At 42.1% G+C, this 12,709-nt stretch overlaps 1 protein-coding gene across 2 annotated transcripts in view; it reads left to right on the top strand.

Annotated features, from left to right (window-relative positions):
• The window catches only part of SCAF4 (SR-related CTD associated factor 4), a 74,601-nt gene that overhangs the window by 26,084 nt on the left and 35,808 nt on the right, over positions 1-12,709 (top strand). Inside the window, exons 6-10 of one of the 2 annotated variants that reach the window (XM_054047972.1) lie at positions 1,251-1,390; positions 2,654-2,830; positions 6,731-6,828; positions 8,538-8,646; positions 9,241-9,408. In XM_054047972.1, the coding sequence (XP_053903947.1) occupies positions 1,251-1,390; positions 2,654-2,830; positions 6,731-6,828; positions 8,538-8,646; positions 9,241-9,408 (692 nt within the window). Of the gene's footprint in view, positions 1-1,250; positions 1,391-2,653; positions 2,831-6,727; positions 6,829-8,537; positions 8,647-9,240; positions 9,409-12,709 lie in introns of both variants that reach the window. The other variant, XM_054047964.1, reaches the window with a different exon arrangement.

Here is a 12,709-nt window from a genome sequence, read left to right as displayed (position 1 = left end):
CTCAGATATTTTGAAGCAGGTGTATTTGCATCATTTTCCCACTTACTAACAGTATAGTAATATCTTTACTGTATTTAATTTTGTATTGAACCATAATAAGGAATCTACTAGAGTTCTCACTTTTTTTCCTGATACTTAGTGTTTAACCGTATCCATTAAGTATAAAAGGGTTGAAGTTTATATTATTTCAATGGGAAAAAAAGTGCATTTCCCAATAAAATGTATTTATATATTTACAATGTGTAGGAATTGTGGATGAAATGTATCTGTTAATTTATTTTCTACTACTAAAACATTTGTGTAAGAATTAAGTGCAGAGGGCAGGCACTAAAAAACCAAAGTCCTAAATATAACTTTTGCTATTAGATTTTCCTTATATTCCTATGCATATATTAAAATATGTTGAACTGATCACATAGGTTTATTAAACCCATTGTAAATTTGTGTCCTTTCCTGGAAATAGTAGTATGAGATGTTTTTGCATTAGAGAACTTCATATATAGAAGATTAAGTTTGGCTTGTACTACTGCTAGTTCCTTCTGAAGCAGTATAAGAAATATATACCAGGAAAGAGTTGCTCATAAGAAATAGATTAAATGAGATTTTTAAGAGAAACTAAGCACTTGAACAAATGGCATATAGCCCTAACAGATCCTGTAATAGTTTCTGCATGGCTCAGTCTTAGATGGATGAATCATGAAAACTTTGTTTCTCCTTAAATAAACCATTGGATAGGAACCTAGAATAAATCATTGAATGAAAGAATTATTTAATAGTACAAACTTAAACTTTGCCATTGGAACTTATTTTACAAATGTGTTGATATGCAATGTTTGGTGCTATTTCAGTAGGTAAGTTTTCACCTTCCACTCCTCTAAAAAATATTGTAATACTATAAATGGAACATTGGGTCAAAGTTTCATGCATTGGACTCCCTCCTATGAGATCCAATATTTGTAGTTTTTTGTCATTGAATACAGAGCATGCAGGTGCTAGATAGTAAATGGGATATCTAAAGGAATGTTAGATCATGTTGTCAGGGCTAGTTCACAGTGGTATAAACTGGACTACAGATGCATTGATTTGGCTGAATTTAATGTACATCAGCAATTCTTTTGAGGGGGATAGCTAAGTTTACAAAGTAATGAGTATTATCTCTTCATTGGAAGGTAGAATATTTTATATTACACACGTGGACTGTTAGTACCTTAAATTGTAGTGGACTGGTTTTCAATGTAATTCTCTTGCAGGTTCACCACCCTCTCCAACAAAGGTTCTATCTGAACCCACCCAAGTCACTGCTAATTCAGTACCTACTGTATCACAATTGCCTAGTTCTGATGCCTTTGCAGCTGTAGCTCAGTTATTTCAGACAACACAAGGACAACAGGTAAGCTATCTGTATTTCCGTTACAATTGTAATTTTAATTCTCTCACAAATCACCTAACTTAGTTACAGCCGTTGCTTCTACAGCCTTGATACAAAATCTATAATAATACTGTACCCCTCCCTTCTCCCAAATAAAACCCTTAAAAATATGGAATTTAAGAGTTAAGGTAACTTATTTGAACAGTCGATGGTCTTTATGGGTAAAACCTCCAGTAATGTCAATATTTTTGTGGAAAATTCACTGACACATTCCAATAACCCTCACTGTTAAATTATCAAGATAGTTAAATTATCAATGTAATGAACAGTGTATTGCACTTATTATCCAGAAACCCTTTCTCTTCTATATTTTACTTAGCACCCTTCATCAAACATTTGCAGAGTGAGCAGGATCACTCAATCTTCCATTTGCTTCTGAAGTACTAGAAGGTGGCCTGTGAATCATATAAACTTTCTCTACCTAAATCGTTGGATTAGATTTTATATTCAAAACAAGCTCTCTGAATTCACTCCCAACATTCATCCTTTTTAACACTGATAGGTTTTTAGACTTAACCTGATTTTCCAAAGCATCAAGTTTTTCTTGATGACTCCATATTTCCCTTAAGGGTAGAGACACCTTAATCCATTGAATTTGTTTTTGACCTGAATTACTCAATTTGTAAATCCTCCTCTGAATTAGAGCAAACAAAACTTCCAACCTGGACTTATGGAAATATTCACTCTGTTCATAATGTTCTCTCATATTTGTCATGACTGTGTATGTATGCTTTCATCTGGTCAGCTACAACAGACAACCCCTGTGACTAATAAATTGCATGTAGGGCATTGTTCACCTTCTGCACTTACAGCCATTTTACTAACTTTACTGGAGCTAGAGTGCAAAAACTAAACAAATGAGCTCTGGTGTGGCTTGTAGGGAGAATCTGGTTTTAGGAGGAACATAATTGATTGTCTCAGGGGAGGATGAGCAGGGCCACACGTATCAAGAGTGTCTGTATGAATCTCCTTCTACTTCCTAGTGACTTCCCGCCCAACAAATCTATTGCTGGTACCCATCTAACTATCAAGAGTAAACAAATGAGTGCTATACCTGCACACAAGTATGTTGACCTCCTCTTAAAACTAACCACCTGTCTAGTGTACATTTTTATATCTGTATCTGTCTTACAAATATTGTGTAACTTATTCTGTTAACGAGTTCAGAAATTGCTTTTTTTTAAATAGAAAAACTCATTTTGATTTAATGTCTATTCTGTTAAGCTTCAGCAGATTCTTCAGACTTTTCAGCAGCCTCCAAAACCCCAGTCTCCAGTCATAGATAATACTGTAATGGCTCAAGTTCAGGCTATTACTGCTCAATTGAAGACTACGACAACACAACCACCAGAACAAAAAGCTGCTTTCCCGCCACCTGAGCAAAAAACTTCTTTTGATAAGGTAAGTCCTTTGTTGTTCTTTGCATTCATAAGGATCATTTTAACGTAGTAACTAATAGGAAGATGGAAATACAGGAATTTAAGTTCACCTTTGAGTGTTGTCAGTGCAGATCCCCAGTTTTGGGATGTGCCTGTGCCCTGCCCCAAAGCCCAGGACTCTCTGAAAAGCTCTGGTTGTTGGGGGCCACATGGACTTCACCTTGAGCTCTGAAATATTCCAAGTGATGTTTTCTGCAAAGAGGCGTGCACCTACCCCCAAATGTCCAACTGCTAGAACAAAAAAATCAGAACTTCCTCTGGCCCCTTGACTTCCAAATCACTGGTTTTCTTGTTTTCCTGTATTAAGGATAGACTTTTTGCTTTCAAAAATTGAATAAAACTGGTTTTGAACAGTTTAGATCTATGCTTTAAGTAAACTTCACTACTTCTTCAATGCTTGCTCATGTCTATTCCATTGTAGGTGTGTGTGCTCGCCACATGCGCTAGTGCCGGAAGTTTTTCCCTCTGTGGTATTCGTAGGGGACATGCTCTGGCGCCGTCTGGAGTGGCTCGTGTATGTCGCAATATAAGGGGCGCTGCTGGCTCCCCCCCACCCTCAGTTGCTTCTTATCACCAGTGATGGTGCTGGAACATCTCCTTAACTCAGCAAGCTTACTCCTCTCAACTGCTCGTTGTAAACTTTGATGTATATAGTTGTTGAAAAGTTGTTAGTTTTTAGTTCCCTGACTGTAGTTAGCTTGTAGTCCCTGACGGGACTCCAAAGCCTGTGACTGTTGCAGAAAACCTACGCCAGTCAATGACCACAACAGTAGCTGTTTGAAGTGCTTGGGGAAACCCACATTAGTGACAAGTGTTGCATTTGTAAAAGTTTTAAACCTTGGACCAAAAAAGGAGTGGGACATTCGCCTCTGAGCACTTCTCATGGAGTCAGCACTTACACCAGCACCAGAGCCATCCAGATCAGACTCCGCTCCTAGCACCGTGGTCTTGATGCAGAGTGTGCCACTGGCACCGACTACGGACCGGCCTCTATCTCCCTCCCCAGTACCAGCTAGAAAGCAAAGAGAGGCTGGGAGTGGAGGTTCTCTTGCGTCCGGTAAAGGGAAGGAAAGGGCCAGAGGGGAGCAAAGACCTGTGAGGGGCAGCTTTTCTCCTCCGGACGAAGGTCAGGCCCCTGCTCCCGCTGAGCGGGCTAGCCCACTACAGGATCAGCCCGCCACCCCAGGAAGCGGCAGAGGCATTTGACACCTGGCGGTGCCATCCACACTGGAGGCCTTTCAGGCCACGAAGGACATTGTCCCTACTGGTGCCTGCCATGGAGGTGCTCCGCTTCAGGGGAAAATCTGCCATGAGACCCTTCCAACGGTCCCCATCAGTGTGACACCGCTCCTCACCACAGGAAGTGTCCTGCCAGCGCTCACCTGCGCAGAGCCACCACATCCCGGTCACGGGTCAGCCCACCCATCAGAATCTGGATGTCAGTCCCTGGACTCCAGGCAGCGCTCCTCGGTCTCGAGGAGGCAATCGCCAGTGGAACAACGCAGACCCACAGAGGTGCGGCACCTGTTCCCGCAGCCCTGGTGACGGGAATGCCCGAGCCGCTCTCCCAGTGTATGGCACCACTGCAGTGGTTTGAGCCACCGGTCCAAGGAGCCATTACCGGTTGCTGAAATGACAGAGCCATCCGCCTAGCCTGTGGTGTCTTCCTGCTACAGTTGTCTGCTGGGGTAGTACAGGTGTTGACAGACAACGTGACCTCGAGGTTCTGTGTCAACAGGCAAGAGGGAATGCACTCGTCAACTCTCTGTCAGGAAGCATTCCGCCTGTGGGACTTTTGCATCCAGCACGCGACCCACCAGGAAGCTTCGCATCTTCCCAGCGTCCAAAACATGCTGGTGGATCGCCTAGGCAGGTCCTTTTTCTCTCACCACGAGTGGTCGCTCCACTTGGAGGTCGTTGGAATGCTCTTCCAGAAGTGGTGGGCTCCCTGAATGGATCTGTTTGCCACCAGACAGAACAGGAAGTGTCATCAGTTCTGCTTTCTCTAAGGCTTCGGCAGGGGCATCCTTTCCGAGGCCTTTCTCTTGTCATGGGCGGGGGATCTGATGTATGCATTCCCGCCAATTCCGTTGATCAGCAGGGTCCTATTGAAAATCAAAAGGGACAAGGCACGAGTCATTATGATCGCCCTGGTGTGGTCTCACCAGCTGTGGTTCGGCACACTCATGGATCTGGCTGTGGCTGCTCCATGGCCACTGCCCAGCTGCCCGGACCCACTCTCGCAGGACCCTGGTCAGCTTCTGCACCTGAACCTTCCCTCTCTTCACCTCATGGCTTGGCTGCTGCATGGCTGAACCCAGAGGAACAGGCCTGCTCTAGTCAGGTACAGCAGCTTTTCTTGGAAAGCAGAAAGCCCTCCCCAGAGCGACTTACCTGGCAAAGTGTAAGCGGTTCTTCTGCTGGGTGTCGGAGCATAGCATCTTCCCAACCCGGTTGTCTCTGCAGTCCATCCTGGATTACCTGCCCTACCTAAAGCACCACGGCCTTGCGCTTTCTTCCATCAAGGTGTACTTAGCAGCCATATTGGCCCTTCACCCATGTGTTCAGAGCAAATCCGTGTTCTCGCATGAGATGTCTGGTTCCTAAAGGGCCTTGAAAGGCTCTTCCAACCAATCTAGGACCTGGTTCCCCAATGAAACCTCAACCTGATCCTCTCTAGGCTCAAAGGCCCACCCTTTGAGCCTATGGCTTCTTGTTCCATTTCCCATCTGTCGTGAAAAGTTGCTTTACTTGTAGCCATTACCGTGGCGAGGTGTGTATCTGAGATTAAGGCCCTCTCTTCGGAGTCTCCGTATACGGTATTCTACAAGGACAAGGTCCAGCTGTGACCTCATCTGGCTTTCCTGCCTAAGGTGGTGTCCCCTTTTCATGTGAACCAGGATATCTTCCTCCTGGTGTTCTGTCTGAAGCCACACTCAACCAATCAGGAGAGGCGGCTACACGCTTTGGGTGTCCGGCACACTCTAGCATTCTACCTGGAGTGCACCAAACCCTTCCATAGATCGACCCAGCTCTTTTTCGCCACAGTGGACAGGATGAAGGGTCTCCCGGTGTCCTCGCAGAGGATCTCGAATTGGATCACCACCTGCATCTGGATCTGTTATGAGCTGGCTCAGGCCAAGCCACCACCTATAGTGAAGGCCACTCGACCAGGGCTCAAGTGTCCTTGGTGGCCTTCCTGGCACACGTCCCTATCCAGGACATCTGCAGGGCTGCGACGTGGTCTTTGGTACACACGTTCATGACGCACTACGCCATCACCCAGCAAGCAAGAGGTGACTGGATTTGGCAGAGCTGTGTTGCTCCTCTGGTGGTACTGCTTGGGAGTTGCCTACAATGGAATGGACATGAATAAGCACTCGAGGAAAAGACAGTTATCTTTTTTTCTTAACTAGTGTTTTTCGAGATGTGTTGCTCATGTCCATTCCATGATCCACCCTCCTTCTCCACTATCGGAGTTTCTGGCAAGAAGGAACTGAGGGTGGGGGGAGCTGGAAGCGCCCCATATACCACGACATGCGCGCGCCACTCCAGAGGCCACCAGAGCCGGTCCCTACAGATATCACTGAGGAAAAACTTCTGGCACCAGTGCATGTGGCGAGCACACACCTCTACAATGGAATGGACATGAGCAACATATTTCGAAGAGCACGAGTTACAAAAAAAAGGTAACTGTCTTTTTCTTTGCTCCTTGGGTAAAATATCTTTTGCCTTAAGTTTCCAGAGTTGCTAAAATTTTATAGCAAGACACTTATATCCTTAATGTAATAGAAATATTTTAGCTGCTCATTATAAAATATTGAGGAAAGTGGAGTTCGCTCAATGTAACTTCTTTCAGAAGCTGCTAGATCGATTTGACTATGATGATGAGCCAGAAGCAGTAGAAGACTCAAAGAAAGAGGATTCAGCTCCGTCTCCTTCCATTTCTCAACCACCATTGTAAGTTTTGTGATGCGTAGTAAAATCCAAATAATAAGATTCATATGAATACAAGAAAGCTTAAATTAAAATTCTAGGTTATGACAATATAGAAATAAAAAGTCTGCAAGTTTAGATATTGATGATTGTTTGACTATGTTATTTTTATTTAAATGGTACTGTGTAAGAGTTTGGCATGTCACAGAATTGGGTGAAGAATCTGTTCTGTAGGTTATCTTAACAGCTCATCTAGTTATAGGTGCAAGATTTCAGATTCTTTTTTTTTTTTTTTTTTTTAAAGCTGGATATTTCAAGGCATTTTTTTATTAATAAAATTAACTTGACTGCTTTACTGGCTGTGGAAGAAACACAGAATTGCTAAAAGAAAATTGAGTTTGCAACCTTAAGCACTCAGAGTTAAGTGCATCCTTAATTCATATGCAACTTCAGTTTGGCCCCTTTGTGCGTACACATTGTGGTAGTCTTTAATTACGTGATTACATACTTTTGCCTGTAATGGCCCTGCCTCATTCAGTGCACAGGCTTGAGTGCATGGTACTCAATGAATGGGTAGTTACTAAGCAGCTAAACAAAAATATTGAATATGTGGCCTCATGTCTTATTTGTCACAAACGACCCAAACTCCGCACTTAATGCAGAATTGTTAATTTCCTCATAAGCTCTTTTTATGGTGCTCGTCTCCATAGCATCTGAATGTTTCACAAATATTAATGAACTTCTCTTCACAACACCCATGTGAAGTAAATTGGTGGTAGTGCCCCCATTTTAAAGGTGGGAACTAAGGCACATAAAGATTAAGACCAAAATTATCAAAAGTATCCACTAATATTGGGTGTACCTCTTGAGGCCATATTGGGCCTGATTTTTTTTCAGTGCAGTTAATGTATTTATAGCACGTTAAATGTTTAATACACAGCTCCCATTGATTCCAGTTGCAGTTGAGTATGTAGCATTTCTGGAAATCCGGCCCCAGCTGTCTCAGGTTGGGCAAACAGAAAATGAGAACTCACACTGAAAAGTTTGGTTTAAGTGACTTGCCCTATATCACAAAGGAAATCTGTGGCAGAGTCATGGCTAGAGTCCAGTTTTTCACACTTCCATTCATTACACACCTTCCAACGTCTGCAACAAAAGAGACAAGGGTTCTATAACACTCTTATTCACTATGAATATCTGGTTAATTTCCTGAGCACTGTCTGTTCTGTTTACTGAGTAAGGCATCAAAAGGCACTTCTCTGATCCCAGTGTGACACTTATCCCTCTTCTCTCCCCAACCTCCCTTGGCCAAACTTCAAGTCCTGCTCCAAAGTGTGAGGGTATTAGAGTTTCTCAACAAAACATTTGTAAGATTTTTTTTTTTTAACATGGGCAAAATGTTTCTCTAACCTCATTCTCAAACAGTTGAACCTTTTTTGCTGAAACATGGGTGTAGCCTGAGAGAGATACCTGGCATGAAAAATCTCAGCTTCGATGATTAAATTTTGGCAAAGTTATCATTGAAAATGGGATCTTGTAATGCAAAGTTTTAGGTAGCCTTAACTAAAGAAATCACTTCCAGCTTTACCTGTAATTGGATGATTGGTTTCTATGGAGTTTTCAGCTAAATTTTTATCTAAATTTGAAGCAGCAATGAGATTTTTAAATGTAAAAACAGAATGTTTACATATTAACATTACCTTGCTGCTGCAGAGTAATTATCTGTTTTTTAGTGGCTTTCCAGGAGAAGGTATGCAGCAGCCGGTATATCCACAGCTCCCAAATATAGACCCATTTCAACCACGACTGATGGGAATGCAGCAAGATCCAATGCACCACCAGGTAGCTTTGAATTACTTTTGAGATTAACTTCCTTTGGAATTTGTTACTTTTATTAATACGTGTTTAGAATGTCTATTCTTCATATGGAATCATTGAATATTTTTGATGCATGGAACTGGAAGGAAATCTGTTAAAAATGAAGAAATAATGTTTGTATACACCATTAGCTTTGGTAAACAACTTATACACATCCATAATTTCATGTGTGATTTCATTGACTTCAGTTGCAGTACTTACATATAGAAAATTAAATGTGTTTGCAGCATCAGAGCCTTGTCAGTCCCCTAGAGTAGAAAATGTTTAGAACTAAGTTGCATTGTGCGTGCATGTTAATGTATTTTACATATTCTAATGACATATTGCATGCTAAATTTTTCAGCTGAGTTTTGAAAGGGGCCACACAACTAGGGAGATATATAAATGTATGTATGAACACACAGAGTTAATGTATATATGTGCTTTTTTCATATAAAACTTGCAGTGCTGCTCTGAGCAAAATATGTGCAGCTTTCCATTAATCAAGCCAAGCTTATTATTGTTGAAGTAGCAATTTTTTCACTGAGACTGAAAATGAATGTTTCCCCTCCCCTAAAGATCCCGCTCCCTCCTAATGGACAAATGCCAGGTTTTGGACTTCTACCTACCCCACAGTTTCCTCCCATGACTCAGCCTGTGATACCACCAACACCAGCAGTGCAGCAAACTTTCCAGTCTCCTTTCCCAGTACAGAGTGAACCACACATACAGAAAACACATCAGCAGGTGAGGACTCTTGCCATCCAATACAATTTTAGGCTCCTAGTGGTTTAAAAGCACTAACAGGCAATCTGTCAGATCACTGAAGGCGACTATGCCCACAGACATTCATGGAGGCAGCTCACTCGATAGAAGTTTAGGTGCGAAAGTGCTTCAGTAGACACTGCACCACAAGCGTTCTGCCTCTGTGTAGCAGAAGCAATGCTTACTTTTTTCCTGATTCTCTTTGGGAAAAGCCTTGGATTTGGATCTTGCAGCCAGTCTATTTATCTCTTTTCATCTCTCCCTCCACCCCCATCAAGCTGCAGGAATATTCTCTCTCCTCAAAGTCCTTGCGGCAATATCAGTCTGACTCTAATGAGCTCATTTTAAAGATTAACAATATATTTGAAAAAGAGGCAGACTCAAAAATTCCAAGAAATTCCCCTTAAAATGAAAAATAGTAGTTAAGGGATAGTTTCCCTTATCTCAGAGGTTTTGGAGGATATTGTGGATTTAAAGTGACTGGTTCCTTCTACGAAGTGATCAGTGAGCAAATTCTGATTTATGAGCGAGTATATACGGTAATTTAAGCCAAATATTTTTGGTAAAAAAAAGTGACGCATCAAAGAGCGGGGGTCTACATCAAAATTTGATGATTTTAAACTCTATGGAATCATTTAATTGAATATCTAATACTTTGTCGTTTTGTTTACCTGGAGTGTCTGCAGGCATGGAGCCCTGGGGCTCCATGCTAGCAGACGCTCCAAGTAAACAAAATGTCCCGACCCACCAGCGGCTTACCCTGACAGGCTGGGAGCCAAAGTTTGCCAACCCTTGAAATATAGGGTTGGCTTATGAAAGGGTCATACAGTTTTTGCTATTTTTACCTAACCATCTTGGGGGGTCGGCTTATAAACGAACGGGCTAATGAACGAGTATGTACGGTATATAAAGTTCCTAAACACAACAAGTCAAAATTTACCATCTCTAAAATGGATTCTAAGACTTTATCCGTGAAAGACTTTTGAGGGAGCAATTTCCCTGAAGAACGTAGGGATAAGACTTGAACATTCTCTGAAAGAAGATTGAGTGCATTCTCAGCAGCCTTGTGTACTTATAGCCTGTGTAGTCACATCCAGAGCTTCCCTTTCTTTAATAAAAGACAGTAAATCATCCAAATGGAGATCCAAAAAACAATGTGATTACAAAAAAGAGGCTCCGGAATCCATACTAAGTTTTCTCAATTTATGATGCAGTCTGTGATATCACAAGATTTTCTTCATGCTCTTTATTCTGTTCCACCACAATAGCCAGGATATACATTCAGTTGCAGTCCTGGGACATATGCTATCTTAAGAATCTATCTGATTCAGGCTCCCTTTATAATCACAAAAAGTAGATTGTTGAGGCCTTGAATGTGAACAAGCTTTCTGTGCACAAAGACAAAAATGATTGCTTTCTTCAGGCTAAGAACTTTAGGGTACTGGCAAATGCTAGAAACAATCCTTTCTTTCTGCTAGAGAGAGAAAGAGAGCGTACTTCTTAGGAGCCACTGAGCAGTCAGAGTGTTGATTCTGACTTTGCCTCCCTATCAGGGCTAGCTTGAGAAGGTTTCTTCTGTCAGTTTGGGCTAAATCCACTTGGGATACCAGTGTGTTTGGGACATTGTGCAATGTGACTACCACATTTTTATCCCCTCTAACCAAATTTCATGTCCCTAATTTGCTTCCCTTCAGTCCAAGCAAATGGGAAGCTCTTTAGGACTTGGTTCATCACCATCTGTCCCTGTATGCGATTTCACCTGCCCCAACCTTTGAAGAGGCAGTTTGATATTTAAGATTTGCTTTGGTTCCCAAAAATAATGATGTGGGTCCGTCCCAATCCTGGTCCTGTTTCCTGTAAATTGTAAATTCTGGCAGTAAGATGCCTGCTTGTGGATGGTGACCCTTTTTCTTCGTTCAGGACATCCAGCAAAGGAGTTGTTTATGTTGTGTAGATATAAAAATAATCCTGTATTTGCTTGTTTTCATTAATCTGTCATGTTTCTAGTACCTGTGATTATTGAGATCATCACCATTTTCAATATTTCTTCCCTCTCCCCCACCCTTGGCTTTTTTTGTCAGCTCCATGTTTGTTCCCAAGATTTTAGTGGCCGTATTTACCTTCCTCAAAGAAGAGGGTATATACATTTCAGTCCTTTGGATGACAACCACTTCAGGTTTTGTAGCAGACAGAAGGTGATTCAGAACTCCTGGAGAATGGTCCATTTCTTCAACACAGTTTTATGATCATCTGGGACAAATGCTCCTTATCATTTTTGTGGGACTTAACACACCCGAGGTTCAGGTTCTGCACACAGTTTGAAAGGGTCATTCTTCCTGCAGACTTAAACGTAAACTCTTTGGAGCAGGGTCTGTCTTTTTGTTCATTGTTTTTACAATGCCAGGACTGGGGCTCCTAGGTGCTACAATCATGTAAAATAATAAAAATACAATGACAAATTGAACAGTTGGTTCAGAGACTACACAGACACCCTGTTGCAACTATTTGGCAAGCCATTCATCTGGAATTGATGATTTATTGCTCACCTACAGCTGAGTGGACCGTCCTTTACAGTAGGTTTTTCCAGGCATTTCTTCTGTCGATAAGATCAGTGCCCGGTCTCTCTTCAGAGATCACCTTCCTCACTGAAGTTTTTCAGTCCCCGAGAAGATGGAACAAATCTAGCAACATGAGTGAGGAAAACGTCTGTCTAAAATTCTTACCGTGTGGTTTACGAGGGTTGCCTGCCTGATCAAGTGCAAATGGGAAGAAAAATAGTTCCCATGAGAATTCAAGAGGAGCATCCATTATCTGGGATTGTAGGCAGTTGGCTCCTCACAACTGCTTCCTCTGTGATTTAGGGTGAGATCTACCCCGTCTTGTTGTGGAACACATTTTGACTTAACTAGTTTCAGCTTCATATGTTCTGACAAAACTAAGGTTTCAGGCTGAGTGTTCAGGGGAGAGAAAACTGAGCTGCAGAATGAGTCAGTCTTCCAAGAGTTGGGGACTCTGCTGATCAATTTATTTGCTTCAGGCATCAATAAGTTGGACCTTTGCTGCTCCTGTAGCTCTGAGAAAGGCAGGTGACTTCATTCAATTGGCCAGACTAGATGAACATAATTATATATATTTTTTACCTTTGAAAAATGAGAGACTGGGCCTGTGGTTGCTTGATAACATTTAATCTCCCAATTCATGGAAATGACACCTTGCGCTCCCTGTAGGGATCTCTGACCAGAGACCTGATAGTAGAAAAAGTCTGAGAAAAGGAACATGGAGA

Source organism: Malaclemys terrapin, chromosome 1 (genome assembly GCF_027887155.1).
Source record: "Malaclemys terrapin pileata isolate rMalTer1 chromosome 1, rMalTer1.hap1, whole genome shotgun sequence".
Classification (NCBI taxonomy): Eukaryota; Metazoa; Chordata; order Testudines; family Emydidae; genus Malaclemys; species Malaclemys terrapin.
The sequence above is the reverse complement of the archived record's forward strand: the minus strand, read 5'-3'. Positions and strand labels throughout refer to the sequence as shown.